Source organism: Pipistrellus kuhlii, unplaced genomic scaffold (assembly GCF_014108245.1).
Source record: "Pipistrellus kuhlii isolate mPipKuh1 unplaced genomic scaffold, mPipKuh1.p scaffold_m20_p_8, whole genome shotgun sequence".
Classification (NCBI taxonomy): Eukaryota; Metazoa; Chordata; class Mammalia; order Chiroptera; family Vespertilionidae; genus Pipistrellus; species Pipistrellus kuhlii.
In genome coordinates, this window is record NW_023425584.1 from 3,183,464 (window position 1) to 3,205,249 (window position 21,786).

At 42.5% G+C, this 21,786-nt stretch overlaps 1 protein-coding gene across 6 annotated transcripts in view; it reads right to left on the reverse strand.

The window, feature by feature from the left end:
- Nucleotides 1-243: 243 nt before the first annotated feature.
- The window catches only part of CPEB4 (cytoplasmic polyadenylation element binding protein 4), a 55,585-nt gene continuing 34,042 nt past the window's right edge, over nt 244-21,786 (reverse strand). The window contains exons 3-10 of one of the 6 annotated variants that reach the window (XM_036424730.2): nt 19,051-19,101; nt 12,127-12,150; nt 10,363-10,536; nt 9,134-9,223; nt 8,654-8,772; nt 8,066-8,180; nt 6,777-6,958; nt 2,814-4,562 (exon numbers count right to left, since the gene is read on the reverse strand). In XM_036424730.2, the coding sequence (XP_036280623.1) occupies nt 4,335-4,562; nt 6,777-6,958; nt 8,066-8,180; nt 8,654-8,772; nt 9,134-9,223; nt 10,363-10,536; nt 12,127-12,150; nt 19,051-19,101 (983 nt within the window). In that variant the 3' untranslated portion in view covers nt 2,814-4,334. Of the gene's footprint in view, nt 4,563-6,776; nt 6,959-8,065; nt 8,181-8,653; nt 8,773-9,133; nt 9,224-10,362; nt 10,537-12,126; nt 12,151-19,050; nt 19,102-21,786 lie in introns of all 6 variants that reach the window. The other 5 variants (XM_036424731.2, XM_036424732.2, XM_036424733.2 and 2 more) reach the window with 5 other exon arrangements.

Consider the following 21,786-nt stretch of genomic DNA (forward strand, 5'->3'; position numbering starts at 1 on the left):
TCAAAACATACTCCAGACTCCTGATGAGAAGACCTGTGCGGGGCAGCATGGGAACTGATGCTCATGGGCCCACGTGGCTGTGCGAGCTCACCAGCAGTGCTCACGTGACCAGGCATCGTTCCTGACCGGCATCTGTCATGGCCCAGGAATAAATATATTCTTAATATTTATAAAACGTTATCTTCCCAACCATGGAAGCATAACCTACTTAGGTTGAAAATAAATAAGTATATTAAAAGAAAGCTGAGTTAAAAGTTTTATTCATTCAACATCTCACATTACAAATATTTAAAAATTATATGCATACTGGTATAAATAGTCATTTGCAAACTATTTAATAACATTAATTTTTCCACTAGCACTTCAACAAATGAACTCTTTTTAAAAAGGAACTGTGTTATATAACTTAAGAGTAGAACATACAAAAATAGGAACTTAACGTGAAAATGACTTTAATAAAAAATGAATTACCCTTATTTAAAATGCTATAATAAATACTACAACCTCCCCATACACAGTAAAAACTATATGGAAATTCAGCCAAGTAGTACAATTAACTGACATACTTAAATAACTTTTCCTTCTGATAATATGAGCAATACACTGGGGGGGAAAAAACATTAGGGATTAGTAAAAACTAGACACCCACTTGCTAAAAGTTTCACTTCCAAAAAATATAACAAAAATCTGATGAAAATTATAAAAACTAATTATACTTTAAATTTTTAAAAATATAAAAAATAAAACAGTTGAATACAATATTGTCCCAATTCTTACAATGCTATCAGTCACAGTAGCTTTAAAATAAGATAATAAAATAAAGCAAATGACCAAAACCTCTTTTATTCCATTTTTAAAAATAATCTCAAATTTACATTAGTAGAAAGATTGATTTCTGATTCTTTTCTTTAGAAACACCAACAAGAAAGAGGATTACTCTTAACAGTAGAAAATGACATTTTTAAATGTCTGCAATTAAAAACAAAGAATTACACTGCAAAGATCTCTCAAAAGTTTGAAATAAGTATTGCACATAACTTGAAGTTAACTTGCCACAATTCATCACATTCAAGTTTCAAATCACCTTTTAACAGAAGATTCAACTCTTCAAAACAAAAGGGGTGAGTTATCAAGTCTTTCCAACAGCACTCTCATCAAATGCTAAATTCACTCACTGCAAGTTTTCTTTGCATTCTGCAGAGGTCTGTGTATGGAGAAGTAATATATTATACCAAAGCGTGGGGACCTGGAGGGGGCGGGAGAGGCTCCTTTACATAGAAAATAATCAGAAACACTTTATTTTACATTGCAAAAATAACCATGTAATTACTCTGTAACTACATTGTAAGTACATGGCTGGTGCCATGCTAGTGCGCTAGAACTACATGCTTGGTAAATTGAAGTGATACCCTAAAATCTGTAAACTAATTACATGTTAATTATGTTTTGAGTTACATGGTAACTCCCAACTACAATCCCATGTAATCTGAAGGACATGTAATCGATAAAGTTCAGAGTAATAGATAATAATTGTTTATGCCCTGTAAATTGAAGTGTAACCAAATAATCTGTAAACACACTTGTCACACAATCACAAGTAAATATTAGTAGAATAGCGATTTCTTACCTTAGTCATGCATACTAACATTACACACCTGTCCCACGGCAGGCTGGATTTTTTCCTTTATATATGATTTAAAAGAGCAGACATCTCTGAATCAAACACTTAACATCAATTTATTAATATTAAAAATGGCTAAACGGTCACCAAAAAAATGTCTGCGTTATGAATAATTTTAAAAACTTAGTAAGAAGCTGTAGACAATTTTGTCATTTTAAATTTCTACCCTATGCTTATGCATTTAATTTTTTTCTTTTTTAGGAACTACAGTGTTATCTGTCATTTTCATGCGGATTTTCTTCATTAATTTGTGACTTCACATAGACTATCTCTTAAATTCTAGGTCCACCAACAGCTGGTGCTGGGAAGGATGTTTAAGCAACATGCTTTCTCTTTTCTGCAGACTCTAAAATAGCATTGCCAGTGCACAACATCCATAATTCAAAATGTATGCAGAGCACTGAAATGTATAAAAAGCAGAATATAAGAAAATAAAATTTATTAAAATTATTTATATTAAAAAATGAAGTATATGAAGATCTCTCAGTAATAAAAGTACAAAAAGCTACTCTTTGCAATATGAAAAATTGAGGTATTGCATAAAGAGATATCCCGTCAGTGAAAAGTGTGCCTAAAAATGTTCACTGTTGGAAAAACAAGATATACAAAAGTAGTGCATAACAAATATACATTATGTGCATGACAAAATAAGTTAGCTACAAAAACACTGTACCGAAATTCAGCAGGTCATGTACAAAGGGAAAAAATTATTATTCAAAGCTAGTTCTCAAACAGTGTTATTTCTTGTTAACTCATCACACCTGTTGACTGAGTAGGAACAGCACAATAGCACACCCCAAGACGCCTACGGGCGTGGAAAAGAAGAAAAAGAGGCAAATGAACGTTCCGCTCAGGATTATGTAGTTCAGGAGAAAAGAAAGTCCCTGACCAGCTGCACGAGAGCACCCTCCGCCCAGGGGCTGCCTCCAGCCCCCGCAGGGGCCCGGAGAGCAGCGCCCGCTCCGTGTTGGACTACCAGACAGCAAATGCCTCCATCTGACCTGTGGAGCCTGTGTGAAAGTGAAGGGCTGCTTTTCCTAGAGACAATCGGTAGGGGGCATCAGCCAGGTGGTTCCACCCTAGTGTGGGGCAAGTCTTTGGTTTTGAAGGATCCGAGATGGTACTGTTAGGAAGCACAACTAGCAAGATTGCCATTATGTTTTTTGTGGTTTTTTTTTAAAACGTTTGCACACGGATGATAATCTTTTAATGGTGGCTAGGGCATTTCATAAGATCAAGTCAATTAAAATCAAAGTTGCTTCCGAGAGCAGGGCTTCAAGAGACTACGTTAAATCCCCCCTGAAGCATACTGTCCACACGTAAGAATGCCTTTCCGAGCTAGGATCTTATTTATAATAAAGCATGCATTACTCAACGAAGTTGGCACTTCAAACACTGACTATGTCCCATGCTCAGTTCTGAAACTGTAACGGTATTTTATTTTATAGGAAGAGGAAGATAAACATACGGACCTTTGCAGATTTACACAGTTACTTAGTTCAACAGTGCAGAACACTTTGCAACTACTCAACTTTTTTTTTTTTAAACTTTTTTTTTTTTCATTTTCTATGTTACAACTAAATTACAGGATACCCAGAGTAACTTTAAATTGAAAAGTAAGCCAATCAGCAGCCAATTAGTGTATCGATTTTGTCTTCCAGTTTTGGCTACTAGTGTATTTGAACACAAAATCAAAAGGACATCCTTGAGGTAATGTCAAAATGGAGAGCAAAGGCTGACACCTGATGAGTGTGCGTAAATTAGAATGGAGTTTAGATAGAACATGGAAAATAAAATGCAGATACTTGTCCTTCGGGAGAAGAAATGCTACTTTTCCACCAGTTGTCCTTAACGCTAGCTTTGGTAGGTTCCCCAGGGCTGTGACCAGATAAGTTTAAGAATAAATAAGTGCACTCCCCGCAGTAGTCAATTTCCCCAATTTTTACATTCTACATGTTCACAATCGTTGAAAAGAAAAGAAGCCCAGTTCTGCCTACTTGACTGCTTCGGATGTGGAAGTGACCCCGAGGCAGAATGAAATTAGTCGGCCTCTGACCCCTTGCAATGAGAGAGAGGCTGCTTCAGTCTTGCTCATGCATCTGTGTTCGCTTTAGCATGCTATTTCCTGTTAGTGATTGTTAACTTCCTCCCCTGCCTGGGAGAGAAGAGAAAGGGGATGGAAACAGAGAGAGGCAACGAGACGAAAGGAAAGAAAGAAAGAAAAAGGCAGAAGCGTTTCCCGGGAGACAAACTGTGTCAGGATAGGCTAATAGTGTTATTGTTGCATGGTTATTTTAATAAAGGTATTCTTATATGTTATATTATTAACAATAATTTAATTAAAAGCCCAAAATACTCTATCATTTCATTTCTCTCTCTCTCTCACTCTCTCTCTCCTCTGAGAACATGCTGCGGGAAGGATGGATCTGCTTGCTCTCTAGCAGGAGAAGAAAACCTCCGGGCGGCAGGATGGCGAGAGGAGAAAGGAGTGCACACGTATCGTTTCCAGTGACACAAGAATCTACAGAACACCTCTACGATAGGCCACTGCTTCATTATGCTATTGTTAGTTAGACTGCTACAGAGGGCATGCCGGCGTGAGGAGGCGGAGGGCAGAGAGGACGGGAGAGGGCGCTGTGCCGGGCCTGCAGGTCTAGTTCCAGCGGAATGAGATATGCCGGGGCCGGTCCCCGCCCTCCTTCACCAGCGGCTTGTGGAACTCCCTGCCAGCGCGGGAGTGGATCGCGGCCCAGCAATATTCACAGTAATACTGCAGACAGGTGACGTTGGCGCAGAAGAACGGGGCGAACTTGCCCCCGCAGCGGGCCCCCTGGCACTCATCACACAGCTGGTCATCCAGGACGTATGGCTTCACTTCCACCTGCAACCAGAGGGGGGGGTGGTTACGTTTCCGCGGCAGCACCAGCCTCTCCTCCTCACCGCGCCCGCACTCCCATCGCCTCTGAACCGCTCTGCGCCCAGGGGCCCGGATTCTCTCATCGAAATTCAGAGAGTCCATCTTTTAAGAGCCCGTCAGGTTTTTACAGTCAGCATTTTACATTTTTCATATTAAATCAACACCTTTCAAAGGCAAAAGGAATGCCACGGACATCAAGCGAAGGCAGCCGAGCATTATGAAATGGACCCCCAGGAGAATTCTCACAGACACACACAGCATTTTAATGAGTGGAAGTGGCTGTTCGTTATATGTGGAATTACACTTTAAACAAACCCAACTAAGAGCTTCCCGCTCCACAAGTCACACCCTGACTTCCATGGCGGCCCTCAGGCCTGGCTGTGGCTTCTGTTCCCGGCTCACACATCTTGATGAGAATTGCGAAGCTGCTACTCCGGGAACCCGCACGCAGCTCCCTCCCTCACAGGCCCGGTGTCCTCCAGGCAGCAGGAAGGTTACTTGAGGCCAGAAGCCAAAGGTGCGTTTAGGAACTGGGCCTGCTCCGGTGTCCAGCAGGCCGCCTGTCATCGGAGCCCTCCGGAATTAAAAATAACCTGACTATTAACTCGCCAGGGGGAATGGCGTGGTTGGTTTAAGTCTTGTCTCGTGGCTGAAACTGCCTTATACCAGATTGCCCTTAACACCGGCGCCATCCAGTTCTGGCAAAGCGGCGCCGGACCAACAGGAGAAGGTGACAGGGGAGACGGGGCAGGCACTGGGAGGCCGCTCCAGAACTCTCCAGAACTCTCCAGAGGGCAAGAGCTCCGCTGGGAGCTCTGGGTCAGAGGAGTGAAAATTAAGTCTGTTTCTAATGAGTGACCTCACGGCTCTGACGCCTGTGTTGGAACGAGGCAGTGCAGCCAGAGACCGTTTACTCAGACGTGCTCAGTGCGAATCAAACGCAGGAGCCATGTCCGTGTCCACTGTGGCTAACACTGCCCTCCTCCATCTCACTCAGACTCTGCGCGTTCTCTGCAAGCGGCTCAGTGACGGCACCATGACCCTCACCAGCGCTGCCTCTGACACAGAATACACACGGCATGAGGCACGAGCAGTTTGTGCAAACCACTAGCCTGCCTGGTGGATTCCGCACGCCGACTCGAGAGTGCTGGGCATCGCGGCCAGGCCTCGGAAGGTCCGTCTGGCCCGGGACCAGGAGCCCTTATGAATGCAAATCAGCTCTTTGTTTCCTCCTCATCCACAGGGTCTGACTATGAGGACGGCGCTGAACTCAGCACGGCTCCCGCTGCGGCCGCCTCACCTCTGTGCACACCCTTATCTCAGCTCAAACTGGGACAGACTGCGTGCCCACTGCCGTCGGCACAGGCCACCCTATCTACCAGAGCATGGCCTCCGAGGACAGGGACATCTGGTCCTTGGCACGACTCCATTTGTTGAATGCATGGAATACGGAGATAAGGAATGAATCTGTGGGTCGAGGAAGTGAGATGCGTAATGGAACGTTTCAAATCCATGGAGAAGCAGAGGGAAAAGCTGTCTCTGAGGCTCTCTCCAGCCCTTCGATTCAGAAGAGAAGCCCCACAGAGAGGAATGTGAGGTGCTGAACACAATGCTGGCCGCTCCTGCCTCGCTCCAGGCAGGACAGGCCACAGATGAGAAGGCTGTGCCTTCTTCTGCTCAATCTGTCATAATGAAGTATCTCTAACGCATGCAGGCCTGGAGGTAAACTTAACCATCTGTCACACAGCGCACTGGAAAACAGGGCTCACTGAGGTCTTCACAACGTCCCAGGATGAAATGAAACATGTCAGGAGACATTCATGGACATTCATGTCCGTATACTTGCTAAAACACAGTGTGAATGAAGGATTTGGTAAATATTGACTGACTGACTGACTGACTGACTGAAGAAATGAGTGGATGGATGTAGGTGACAGCTTAGGAAAAATTGAATTGACAAGTAAACTGATACAGGGTTCCGGGTAGGCGACTCAAACAAGGATACAGAGCAATTCCTAGGAAATTCCTACATGTGTTACAGAACATACACCTAGAGGTCCTACAGGCATAACTGTCAGCTGCCAGTTTATGGTCACATAAAATTCCCCTGTCAGTCTTGGCAGTGACACATGTAGAAGGCTGCTTCTGGATCTTTCCAGCATGCAGTCTGGGACTTACCCGTTTGTCTATCTCGCCGTGCTGCAGCTGCACAAAGCGGGCGCTGATGGCAGCTATGTAGCTCTGCTGGTTAGAGAAGGCCACCCGCCCGGCGCCCTTCGGGTACTTGAGCTCGGGGTCCGTATCGATCCCCGCGTAGCACACGCCTCCGTACAGCCGGTCCATGATCATGGCGAGCTCCACTGAGTGAGAAAGACGCAGAGAGGGGTCTGAAGTCAGGCAAACGCAGCTGGCTCAACAAAGGTTTCATCAAGAGCAGCTCATCTGCATTCTGAGCTCATGTCATTATAATGATTGTTCATATCAAGCATTATCATAACTAGTCCATTTATCTTCTAACTAAGGGCCAGGGCTCTGCTAGGTACTTTACTTACGTTCTCTTTTAATATCCACAGCAACCCTATGAAGCCGGCAGGAACTTCTTAGGGAAACTGAGGCATGGAGAAGGTGATCCACCAGTCCAAGGTCACAGGAGGTTGAGTGACACTGCTGGGCTTAGCAACCTGGTCTACTGGTCTATATCATGCTGCTGCCATATAGTTACCGGCTAACAAGGTCTGGCTTAGTGTAAATAATCATTTCAACACTAGAAAACTGATTTGGTAAGTTCTTTATTTAGAGGCCCTTCTGGCTTTTTCCATCAAAATCTTGTGACCTTTCCCCACAGGCTAGCTGTTTGCCAATTTCTCTTATTAAAAACTTGAAATAACGAATGTATCGCTTTTTCCATTACATGCTACAGTTCTGAAACTGCATTCTTGTTCATTTTCTGATCTCTATCGCGCTTACACTACCCAACCTCAAATGCGTTGACAGGGATGAAGTTTCCCCTGTTAGTACTATGCTAAAAACATGATACACTGCCGAGAACTGTATTACATTTCAGAGCCCAGCAGCAGCTGATAAGCAAACGGGGACATGGGAACCAAACACTAACCATCGCAATCCAGCATCTGCTCTTGAAGGCGTTATTTTCCGATGATGATGACATTATAAGAAACTGCACTAAGCATCCCGCATTGGCTATCTCACTTAAGCCTCAAAACAGCGCTCTGTAAAGCACATACACCTACTGCACCATCTGACCGATGAGGGCATTGAGAAATAGAGAAATTAAGCCACTGTCCAAGGTCACTCAGCTATGAACTGAGAGCAGAGCACATGAATTTTGATTCCAGAACTCTCCCTCTTGGACATTAACGCAAACGCTTGTGGGAGAATTTATCCTGAGAAAGCTTTATAAAACAGTCTATGCTAACGGGTGAGGAAGGACTTTCTGTTTATCATACCTGCCCGCAACGGTCGAGGAACACCACCGACGAATATAGTTTTCCGTGGGTCCAGGGGCTGCGAACCATCCATCACGAAGTCACTGTCACTGAGGTTCCAAGGCCGGATCTGCACCTGGGGGGGGGGGGGGGGGGAGACCCAATGTCTCTTTCTCGGTACAGACAATTCGTGGGGGGAAATGTTTAAAATGGTTGTAGAATACACATCATTAAAAGCAATAAAGCTGTAAAACTAGAAAAGATTAAAAAAAAATAGTGTATCCTAACCCTTCATTTCACTTTTAAGAGTGACCTGAACAAGGGTGAACATTTCATTGCCTGTCAGAAGCTAAATCTATTATTCAGAGGAGACTCGGCTACTTTATCAAATGCATTATCAAGTGAAGTCTTTTAATAGCAAAGATTTACCAATATTTTAATTACTCAAAAGTTCAATGGCCAGATAATACGCACACGCAGACAGAATGTCAATGTTGGGAGCTTAACAAGGGTAACACACTCTATCCCCAGTCTACTTACAAATGTGGGCTTTCAAACAGAGCAGAGAGGGAGGCACACCCAGAGCTATCCCATGCCGGCCGCACTTACTGGCTTGTCTTTGATGGTGGGGCTGGACACGCACAGGTAGAGCTTCCCATCCTCCTCAATACACGCATCGATGAGAGCCTGGACGGAGCTCTCATCTTGAAACAGCAGGAATGCATAGCCTGGGGCAAAGGGGGGAAGACTTAGACATTCTCCTAACTTCTCTCCCCAGTTCTTCAAGAGAAAGGAAACATAAACTAAAACTAACGAAGGGAAAAGGAGTTCAATTTCTTTTTGATTAAAACAATATCCTAACCTAAAGTCTGATAATATCAACATTAAGTCCAGTTTGATATCTTGAAACATCTTTTAGAGTAAAATTAAATTTGAATTGAAAGTACATATTAGGTGGAAATTTTAAAGATGCATTTGGGAAAATAGGAGCTTAACAACGGGAGACTTTTCCCTGAGGGTAAACATATATGAAGATGCTAAACATTAAACATGAAAGGATGCACGTGCGTGCTGAACACTGAGGGTTACCTTTCGGAGGGAAGTAGGATTTGCTCTCTGCCTTATGGGGCCAATCCACGACTAAAGGGCCAAAGCGGCGGAAGCTAGCTGTGATCTCATCTAATAAACGACAAAGCAGAACAGTACATTTCAATATTTTTGTGATCATTTTTGGGAATTAGTTTAGAAAAAAACGTTTCAAATCTCCTATTTACAGAGCAGTACACCCCCCCCCCCAAACAAACAAACAAACAAAAACAACTCCACATCCCTGCATCCAGACTCTCCGGCCGCTCATATTGTGCACACTGGCCTCTTCCCTTCCTCCTACCTGTGCCTCTACACAAGTCAAGCTCTTTACCCACTTACCTACCACCCATCACCGTTTTCTGGCATGATGCCCTACAACCCATAATGCATCAGTTGTGACGGGCTTAACAAGGTCACTTCCTTAGGTCCTGCCTCACAGCATTCCTGATCAGGAAGTGGGCACTGACAGAATGCCCACATCACAGACTTTATCCCATTAGCATCCCTCTTTTCCTTTCTGATCCAGAGTACATGCTGTATTTGGACATTATGTCCCATAGGCATCATCTCCTTCCATTTGGAACAGATCCTCATTCCTTCTTGTCTTGTACGGGCTTGACAGTTCTAAAGCACGCAGGCCAGTTACTGTGTAGATGATGCTACCTGTCTGCACTGTTTCCCCGTGGCCACACGCATGCTGTGCATTCTAAACAGGATTCCCACCCTGTCCTAACGGGGCATGTGAAGCTTGATCACCTGGTCCAGTTGATCTCTGCCAACGTGGTGTTGTTACCCACCATTACGTCTCCTCATCAACTCTGGCATGCACTAAAGACTCCAGCCTGCACCAGCTACCTCAATGAGAGCCTACATCTTCTGGAAAATATACCACTGAATTTGGCCAAGGCAGCACACACAGACAGAAATGCAGTTGGCACTCATGTCTTCCCACAACAGAATCCTTGAGTTTTCCGCGATGTCTGCTCCTTTTCCTTTAGTCTCATCCTTTGCTTCTGCTGGTTCCCAAAGTCCTGCCCCCACCCCCTTCCTTCTGGGAACTGATGTGACAGGCTGTGACAGGAAGATACGAAAAGAGAAGAATGCAATCCAATCGGAATACCTGGAGCCAGGTAAGACTGTTGTTATCCTAAGAGTAACCTCTATCTATGAGTGTCCTACTGTGTGCCACAGTCCGGGCCCTGGGCTCTGGATGCTTCTTCTAAATGTACCTTCGTCGATGTCAGGAGGCAGTCCGCCCACAAACACCTTGCGAGAATAGCGCTCCACTCTTTCTCCGTTCTGGTGAGTGAAGCAGTGAGGTGAGCCCAGGCCACTGTGAAGAGGCTGATCTCCGCGGCCGTCATCCAGAAATCCATCTTCCATTGGAAACAGGGAGGACTGACCTGGAACAGAAAGCGGGAGACAGCTGACAGAGAACGGCCGCGGCCGCGGGTGATCTCGCACAGCCAACAAGGCCAGCAGCTGATTGAATAAGGCTGCGGCTCTTCGTTTTCCCACTGAACAACCAATGGCGCCACTGCGATCTGCTCTTGAACTCCCAACACCTCCAAGTCCCCACTGAGCCAGAGAGAAAGGACAGGTTAAACAGAGGGCTGCCCAGCTATCCCTCTGGGGCCCAGAAACTCCAGTGGGGCGGGCGGAAGCACAGGAGAGCGCGCGCCTCTGAAAGCAGTTGGCAGCGCACAGCAGAGCCTTGGCAGGGCCCCATGCCACTGGCAACCTAGACATGTGCCCTGAGTGTTAGATTCGACTGTCAGCTGCGACATCACTCAAACTTGAAAGAAAACAACACTAACATGGCCTGCACAACTCCTCTAGGAACGTCCTTAAAATGGACGTGCTGATTTTTAAGGTGAGCGCTCATCTTAGTTACATTAACTACTGGGATACAACTAAACCCATTAAATGCTATTCTCTGACTCCACTGTCTGGCCTAAGAGAATTTCAGATTTTGAGGCCTGCTAAAGACATATGTTCTTTCAGTTGAGTAATAATCTGCTACAGTGCTATCTAATTCTAAAAACTAGTCATTAAGTTTGATGTTGAAAGTTAAATCATCTAAAATACATAAGCAGAAAAGACCAGGGATGGCAAGTGTTTGTATTCTTCCCATATTGACCTGACAGCAAAATTCAAACTTTGAAATCATGAGCAAAACACAGCTACCAGGGCGTGCGGCATCCCCAGCCCTGGCCAGCGCGCAGGCCAGTCACGTGAGGTCCTGCACCAGGAACTCGTTAAGGGTCCCGCAGAAATGCTCTCAAGTGCTCTTCCTCCTCAAAAACATTCCCATGGCCTTTGGCTGCCACACTGCTCCTCCTGCCAACCTTCACCGCTGAACACAAATAATGACCATGTATTGTTATCCTGTAAAATCACAGCTCAAAGACTTCTATAATGGAGGCTAAAAACTTGGAGGCCATTTCCTGAACGATCTTCAAAAATCACATTTTGAAGTGGAGCTGACTCTAAAATTGTCTAAAATTTCTAGAGCTTTCCCCAATGTTTCAAATGCATAGGATTAGCTATTTATATAGCTAATCTCCTTTCAAACCTAATGCGTTTTGCTGACTTGGTTAAGCAAAAGTAGACCAGGTATTCAAGTATAATTGAACTTCTAATATGTTCAGGTATTTTGAGATGATTTGGGCTGTAATTTCCTTTTTAAAGAGTCTTAACTTTTTTCTCCTAAGAAATTCCATTTAGAAAGAAAAAACAAACAAACAAATCTTTAGATAGAAATAAGTTGGGTTTATAGTATAATATAGGGAAATTATTTTTGGTTCAAATCTAAATTCTACCTTTTGACTCCTTAAAAATGAGAATGTCTATAATGTTAACTACAATGAATAATGTATGAATCAAGCCTAGGCTTCATTCCCCCGCCCGCTGCCCCATGAGGTTAGAAATGAGCAGACTTGGACCCTCTCCAAAGACAAGTGTACATTCAGAAGTTAGAAACAGTATGTTACCTCTCCTTCTCCCATATGTCCTTGCTGCATGTCAATGAGAAAAAAAACACACACAACCTTTCAAACATTGTCAAAAGGATCAACTGTGATTTCATCTACGAGCATTATAATTGAAAAAGATTGGCTATATATAATTTTGTCTCAAAAACAAAGGATCTGGATAGTGAGAGATCAATCTTATATTTTATTAAGTTCTTCAAGGACACTTGTTTTAAGGGAAGCTTTTTGTTGTAATTGTCACTCAAGGTCCAAACTAGTATGAAACTAAAGGATTATGTCACATGACCTAAACCAACTGCCATATTAATCTTATTTTCTCTCAAAATTCCTTGCTAACTAGCGATTTAATGAATACCACAAAATTTAATTCTTGGCTATTTCACCATGACAGGAGAAATAGCAATTGCATACTACTCTCAATTAATCCCTAATAAAGAATACCATAATGAATGAAATCTTTAGGCAATTTATAAACTTCCTTTTGGTCAAATGTTTCTTGACCCTAATCAAACCTTCCACTATGCTTCAAATGTTGAAAAGTACAAAGTTTGGCCCTAACTGGCTTGGCTCAGTGGATAGAGCGTTGGCCTGCGGACTGAAGGGTCCCAGGTTCGATTCCAGTCAAGGGCATGTATCTTGGTTGCAGGCACATCCCCAGAAGGGGGTGTGCAGGAGGCAACTGATCGATGTTTCTCTCTCATCGATGTTTCTAACTCTCTATCCCTCTCCCTTCCTCCCTGTAAAAAAAAATAAAAATCAATAAAATATATTTTTTAAAAGTATAAAGTTTGGCATTTTATCAACAAGCAGGCGGCAGCCAAGAAGAGCCATATATTCATATAATTATATGTATTTCCCTGAATACTCAGGTAATGGCAAAATGAACTTTAAATCAGAAAACTTTTGAGAAAATGCCTTCCCTGAAAAAAACTGGCATTTATAAGCCCAGCCTGTATAAATGCCTCAGTTTTATTCAACAAATGTTTCTTGAATGCTCACATTGCTGGGCACGGTGGGTAAGCACACCCAGCCCTGACTCCATGGCTACGTAAGTAAACATCGAGAATATCATGTGCCTATCTGCTATAGTAGTTAGGTGACAGGTGCAATGGGAACAAACCAGGGAGGAACAATTGTTGTTTTTTAATCCTCCCCGAGGATATTTTTCCATTGATTTTTAGAGAGTGGGAGAGGGAAAGACAGAGAGAAATACTGATGTCAGAGAAACACATTGACTGATTGCCTCCTGCACATGCCCCAATGAGGGCCTGGGCTGGGGAGGAGTCTGCAACCGAGGTATGTAGCCTTGACCGGAATCGAACCTGTAACCCCTTCGGTCCACAGGCCGATGCTCTAACCACTGAGCCAGACTGGCTAGGGTGAAAATTTGTCTTGGTTTCAGGGGCAGAGAGAGGAGTGAATAGCATTTGAGATGGACCTTACAAGAAAATCAGAGCAAGGCATTGCAGGGCAGTGGTGGTGCAGACAGGGTGCTGCGATGCTCAGGGAAGATGCCCAGAACAAAAGCAGATTGCTGAGCAAGGGGAATCTGGGCTGGAGATGAGGTTCACACATGAGGAAGGGGATAGCTCAGTTATAACTGAGTGAGAAGTGTAACTCAGAGGTGCCACATGCATCTTCTCCAAAATGGAATTATGTCTTAAGCAAAATACATTTCTACCATTACTAGAAAACACTGGATTACACCGAAGTACTTGGACAAATGACTAAAACAGCATAAAATCTCTCTCTGCGGCGAGGTTGTCCTTTACAAGGCCTTTGTTTGGAGAAGGGTAAGATAGTCTTACTTTGTCAGCCTGACGGAGGCCGGAAAGACAAAGACAGCACAAAAGCAGATGCCTGTCCAAAAACATCTTATTCATACAACTAACTGCATGGGAGTTTGGGGAAACTAATGATTTGAAAACTTGGCTTCTGTTGATCTCAAAAAGTTAACTGGTGTTGCTTGGATTTCTGAGAAAATATATCTGAAAAGTATAGGCTTTTAAAAGCTACAAAACTAACATTAAAATCTCATAGCTTCCATTATATAAAAAATAAATATAGTTTCAGGAACAATAAAGCTACAGATCAAAAGCAAATTCAAACACTCTAAGTATTCAAATGGTACTTTTAATATTCAAATGGTACTTTTTGTACCACAAAATTAAGCTGCTTAAATGCTGATATTAAATCCTGAAAACTATTTAGAAACATTTTCCCACATTAAGGGAAAATACGTTATTGGCATACAATATTTATAATTAGAATAAAAACTGTCCATTCAAATAGGGAAATGAATATAAATGAGTACCAAAATAATAAAAACAATGCCATTCTAGAAAACAGAAAATGAATGTTTAAATATCTGAGTTCTACTTTTAATGCTGTTAACACTATACGCTATTTTTAATGTAGATGTTGACATGTGACATACAAAGGGGAACACATGTGCACAAATCATAAATGTCCAGATCGATAAGATTTCTATAACGTGAACACACGTGTGCAACCAGAACCCAGACACGGACAGGATGGACAATGTGTCACTTCACCTCATGGAGGAAAGACGCATGCAGCACATTTTCCTCACCAGCTGCAAAGCGGACTGGGTGCAAACACATTACGATGAAATGCTTGTAACAGGCAGATCCTCACACTTTCCTGAGGAACCTGTCTTGCCAGACAGATTTCCAATCTCATGATTATCAACTGTTGCATATTTTTTATGCTTCTCAAACATCCAAGGAAGTAGCAAGTAAAAAAAATTACTTTAAATATGTTTAAGAGTACACTATTAAAAGATTTTAAAAAATGCATGCTATTATTAAATAAAAATCTTCTAGTCCCCACCGGGGTTAAAAGGAATACCATTTATATGTTTATCTACTTTGATTTTTATTTCTTAGTTTTGATTTACAAAGTCCTCAATAATTTAACGTTTAGTACTAACATGATTCAAGAATGTTCTAAATGGTGCGGTGAAGGCAATGGTGGGCCCTATTCCAATATGTATGTAAGATATTAGGACACAGACCAGCAGAGGAAAGTCATGCAAACATAGAGAGAAGACAGCTGTCTACCAGCCAAGGAAAGAGGCCTCAAAAGAAATAAACTCAGACTTCTAGGCTGTGGTGCTGAGAAGAAATTCCTGCGTAAGCCTGGTACTTGTTATGGCGGCTCTGGCAAACTAATATGTATCCAAAAAGTAGCTAGAAAACGTGTATTTTTTTAATATATATTTAGAACCCAAGGATTCCCTCTCAAAAAAAAATATAACGAATAACCCAGCAATACATTGAATACTCCCCTAGGATGTGCACTACAGCATTCTTTGCACAGTTATCAATTATTATTTGTTGAATTATACTGGCAATACCTTTAACAGACATGGGTAGTATATGAAGGCCACTGCATAGTGTGAAAATGGATGAACTGATGACTGAGAATGGAAAAATAACCCCGATGACAGTGATTCACCACTGGCTGAGTGAGCCCTTTTTATCTGTATGTGCAAACTCCAGTGTCCTTCCCATCCGGACGGTGGAAGCTGGGCGGTTACTCTGAATCTCTCCTCTTATTACTTATTTAGGATGGAAACCCCATGTTTCTCCAAAAGCTTTGAGATTACTTGAAAATTTCTAAACAAGTTCTACAATAATTACCATAGTTAAAATTCAAATGCTCATGAGAGAAAGAGAATAAACAGCTCTTAGACAATTTTATCCAAACCAAACAAGAAATGGCTTTCAGCTCAGAGAGGCTTGGAAGAAAAGCTCGGGAAGTTACCGCTGAACAGGCGAGTGGCTACATATACAGGCCTTTAAAGCCGGAATAGACTATTTATTGTGGATAGGGAGCTCCCTACAGTTCCTAAAGACTTAAAACTGAATAATGAATATAAAACAACACGATGTATTAAGCTTTTCTTTTTTTTTTCATTTTTACTTTTTTTTTGAAGGATTACAAATAGTAGTAGCTATGTCTCCTTTTCCCCCCCCTTGACCTCCCCGTAGCTTCCCCTATCCCCCCGAAATATGCCTTCACTTCCCTTCCCCCCTCCCCGTGTCTTGTGTCCATTGGTTATGTTCATATGCATGCGTACAAGTCCATGTCTTGTGTCCATTGGTTATGTTCATATGCATGCGTACAAGTCCTTCGGTTGATCTCTTACAGGCCCCTCCCCAGCCTCCCTTGCCTTCCCACTATAGTTTGACAGTCTGTTCAATGGCTCTTTATCTCTGTAACTATTTTTCCCCATTTCTTGTCTTTGAAAAATCTTGCAACTGCAGACTAGAAATAAACATATAATAACAAAAAACATTTCAGTCCCATTTTCAGTGCCCAACAGTTCTGAGACCCAGTTCCAATGTCAAACAGTTCCTTATGTGTACATGTCAGCAATGATATCTGGATGATGGACAGATGGTGGCGATGCAGGTCCGACCTTCTCTGGTTTTCCAGTTATAAACCGAAAATGAATTAAGATGCAAAGAGATTGCTTTTAAAAGTGAATATAGTAAGTTTTAGGTTATCTACATTAACAATAGACATAGAAAACATGTTCAGCCACAGTTTTTATATATTCTTAATCCCTTGTATTTTTTCCCCTTATAAATCTTTTAACTCTAATATTCCTAACCAAAAAGTAACACTCTAAATATTTTAATTTTACTACATGCCAGGTGCTCTGCTATTGATTTACATGCATTTAATCAATGTATTACAGCGGATTTGCAATATGTGTGCTCCCAAAACCTTAGCTAAAATGAGAACAAAGCTCCTAAGAATCAATACATGAATGAGATCAATCTATCTAGAGAAGCAGCCCACCCTAGATGTTTCATAAATTTGATTGAAGAGACTAGACTATGCCTATGCCTAAATCAAAGTGACTAAGAAACTGTCTCAACACCCCTCCGCCTCCAACTCATTATAATTTCATAATTGTTCATCCATCTTCCATTATAATCTACTTTGCTACTGAAGAGAAATAAGTCTATCAGTCCACCCACATCTGGTCCTCCTAGAAGGGTAATTCCCCATTACAAATGCATACATTGATATCTGGTCCTTGTCAGTTGGTTACTAGGAACTAACACTTGATCAACTCAGACAAAATCAAGTTCTGAAGCCCTGAATCACAATTCTAGGTCTGAGCCCACGACAGGCATAACTCACCCTCTGGGGTCCTGTCTGAGCAGCCAGCACGTCTCTTTGACCTCTTTATTCTTTCTTTATTTTCCTATCTTTCAGTTTACGCGGTGTGAACCTCAGCCTGTATGCCCTTATAATAAATACAAGTTCCATGTACACAATGGTAAAAAACATCTAGTCCCCTTCTAGTAAAATTTCAAAATAAACCTTTTTGGGAAAAGGTTACCTTTATTTTTTTCTTTGCCAAGTAAGGGTCATTAAAAATGATCTATTCATAAGAGCAGAAATATTTACGGGGGCAGGAAGGAAAGAAAAAAAAAAAAACAGTCTCATAAGAGACATTTTTTTAAAAAAAATAAGTGAATTAAGCTTTAAGGACAACCCACTAGAGAGTGTTTATTTTTCTCACTTCAACAAAGATGGACCAGGGCGACTGATCTAATTTAGTGGCCGCATGCGGAGACAGGGACAAAGAAGAATCGATCACTTTGTCTGAGATCACACAGCAGAGCCTCAGACCTGGGTCACGGTGCCCTCCATCCTGCAGCCCCGACTCTGCAGCTCGTTCCCAGGGAAAGCCACGAAGGCAGCCTTTCCACCGTCCCCTTATCCTGATGCCACCATCACCGCTGGGCTTTGTTTCCAGTCCACACACATTTATGCTGAAATCTTATATTTTGGCCTTATTTCTGGCAGTGATAGCAGGAAAAGACCAAAGTCGGGTGAACAAGTGAGGTTTTTATAAACCGCATGTCTCCAGAGGATCTGATGCGCCCGCAGCCACTCTCATAAATCAAATCTCCTCACTTTTCTTGGTCCTTCAGAACCCTCACTTCCAACACTAGCCAAGAGGAGGTCCGGTCATAAAGATCACTTTCAATTCCCCATGCACAGGAGGCCGGAGACAAGGAGTAGAAGCTTTGTGTGTGTGCTTTGTTTTTGGAATGATGAAAATACAGCTATTTAGTCAAGAAGACTTCTTAGAGGTGGTGGGACATAAAGTGAGTTTTGACAAATGGAAAGCAAAATGAACACACACGTTTGAAGTCCACTCCACAGTAAATGAGTAAAAGAAGTAAATAAGACCCCTATATTCCACCCAATTACTTTAACTTACAGCACGACCAAACAGACTATTTTTGATTCTTTAGTTCCTTCTGCACCTACATGTCTCCTCCTTCCCTGTGAAATCTAGTTTGTTTCAGCATAAGCTCATAAAAACAGAATGCCACAGCACAAGGGCAATATTTAGAATTGTAATCTACTTGGCTATTGAAGACACTGCCAAGGCCATACAACTTCATTTCTCTTGTTCCAATTAGACAGCAAGCAGTGAATGACCTTGTCCTTTGCAATGTCAACCCCTGCGGTCTCAGGCAGCTCTTCCTGGTTTCAGATCTCTGATTATCCTGGAACGTTTCTCCAGCTACATGGAGATGGTTTTTATGTTGACATTTCAAAGGTCACTCGACCGAAGCTCAAGTTAGATTAAGCCATCCTTTTTGTGTCCTTATATAATTCTCATTGTGACCAATTTCAAGACAGAGGAGCAGTTGGCTCTCAAAGTTTCAAAAGGTCTTGCCACGATTTGGAGGAAAAGAAATTGTTCATAAAATACCCGATAGACTAATAGCAATGTTCAATTGTCATTACAGAACAAACTAATGCCATCTCTCTATTGGCTGAAGCACAATTACTACATTTTTTCACCTATACTAGCTGGTTTCAGTCTATGAACTTCACTCTGGTAAATCGGTTATCACTTACCATTAATAAGCAGAGAGCTATCGGATCCTGGATATGAATAGTTTAGACGACCTGAAGGTAAAAGAAGGCCGTTACTAAGTTGATTTTCTTCATGGATGGTTTAAGCGTATGCAATAACAAAACTGAATTGCTTGTTTTAATAGATAAGGTATTAAAAAAAACAACACTGTATTTGGGATAAAACTTCGTTGTGCTAATAACCACAATGAGTCAAAGGACATACCAATCAGCACATTGACAAACATTCAAAATGGGAAAGTCTGAAAGTAGGAAAGTTATTCGATCATTCTAACTTCTAAATCCCTATGCAAACTAATTTTCTTTTTACCATTATGGTCTGATACCAGTTCATAATAACAATCTTCACATTTTTAGCCCTACACATGCGAAAAAATTCAAATATATAGTTTTTTGTTGCTTTTTAGAAGTATGTAATTAGCAGTGATATTTTTCTATAATTTAGAACAAAAGTGCCAGGCTTATGCCTACATGTACAGATATGCTAATGTGTTTAAATTTGCATTTTGAGAATCAGTACAGAGGTAAAAAAAAAAAAAAACCCCACAAAAAACATATTGTATTTACATGTGACAGAAAACAGCAAAGCACACAACACACAGCACAATGCCCAGAGCACAGCAGGCACTCAAAAAATGCTGGGTTAGTTTCCCTTGAATTTTTAAAAAAGACACCCACGATGCCCATCAAAAAATTTGTGAAGGTGCTAACATTTTTGGAGGATGAACCAACTTCTATATTGGTAACCCCAAATAAAGGGAGGATGGCACTGGAAATGGTTTCTCCCTTTATAAGGAATTCTATTTATTTTATTTTATTGATTTCAGAGAGAAAGGGAGAGGGAGGGAGTGATAGAAACATCAATGATGAGAGAGAATCATTGATTGGCTGCCTCCTGCACAACCCCTACTGCCAGCAACCCTGGCCTGTGCCCTGACCAGGAATCAATGTGAACCTCCTGTGCAACCACTGAACTACACTGTCTGGGCATGGAATTCTATTTCTGTGAGGGGAGAATTTCTACATGTAAGTTGAGGTATCTAGACCACAAATCCTTACTGTATGAACACCATGTTCCTAATTCTGCGCTATTCGTGATAAAAACCATTATGGCAACATTTCCAAGTCTCCGTGTTCCACTGCCCTTCTCCACCCACCTCCATAAGAGGGGTGGAGAGCTCTCAACAAGGTCTCACTCATAGGAATGGCCAGGGGAACCTGACTATTCACTAAGTAGCTGCCACCGCCCAGCCCAGCCCTGTGGAGATGAGGAGCAGTGTGAGAATTTAAAACTGACTCTGAATTACAGCTGTTCCACAGCGAACAGCAGGCTCCTCTGACCCCACAGAACCATAGGAGACTTCGAGGCCATGGAAAAGGGGTGAGCAGAGGGAGAACCAAGGGGCAAGCCTGCCAACACGCCAGGAAGACTCCCCGGCTCCGAGTGCTGCGCAGACCAGAGCTAAGCTGCAGGCCCCTGGTCCAACAGCCGCGTCCACAGCTCCAGAGAGGAGTGGCAGGCCTTGACCCGCCTTCAACTCTCAAGACCCTGCTGCTCTGAAAGGCTCCACAGAAATGAACTCACGCCGTGAAAGGAGAACATTGTTCTCCACGGTTAATAGCTTCAGCTAATCCATATCCAAAACCTGAGAATCTAATATGGAACAAAATCTGAACTTAACAATTCTCCTGCAATTTCCAATCAAATACGAGGATTGTTTTTACTGTTATTAAGTTGTTAATTGCTCTATTAAAATTTCAGCTTGTCCCTATTAAGGGAGTGGAGGAAGGGGTGGAGAGAAAGAGGGAGAAGGTACGAAATAACATATCAATTTATTCCTAAAAGCTGGCTTCGTAGTTTGATACTAATCACACAGCTCAGTATCCAGCCCCACTGGAATTCCACCTGCACTGCTGGACTATCAGCCCGCATCTTCTGCCCTGTCACAGCGCTTTTAAAAAAGCACAGACTCCAGATGCTGGAACAAAAACATGACCCTTGTTGGTTAAAAACCTGGGAAGGGGGGAGCTGTTTCAGAATCACGTGACTCTCTATAACGGAGCACAGCACACACTTGTCACTGGAGCACCCTCGGGTATTGAACTCACAGAGCCGTCACACGTGCCATTTTTATTTGTCTTAAAACATTCTGTAAAAAGATGATGTAAGTTAACACAGACACTTATGTAACTTCAGTAACCGGAGTGAAGAGGAAATGCTTTGTTGTTTCCAAGAGGATATTCAGATATTGGAATATTTCAGATGCCAGCATTCCAGCTGAAGTCTGGCTGTGGCACATGAACTCCGATGCCTCTTCCTGGATGCAGGCAAGGACGAGCACCAGGGAGACAAATGACCGACAGGCCGGCCCAGTTTCAGAACCCAGCTCCGCCTCACCAGAAGCTCACCTTGGAGTGACTTTAAGGAAAGGGAGAGGGCTCTTTCAGCTTGATGGGCTCCGAGGGACCCTTCACTCAGCTCTCACAGCGAGCACACCTCCCAGGGCGCCTTTGATGTTTCGCCTGCCCCTGAGAGGTCTGACTCCAGACATTCTAGCCTGCAGCTACACAATAGGGCCCTGCAGAGCCACTGGCACGGGGCAGAGTTTAACTCTGAAAGCTGATCCTTGTTTTTAATTTTTGACCTGGTCAGGATGGAATCAATGTTGACCTCTGAGTAGCAAATACATCTGGGACATTTTGTTAAACAACCAGTAA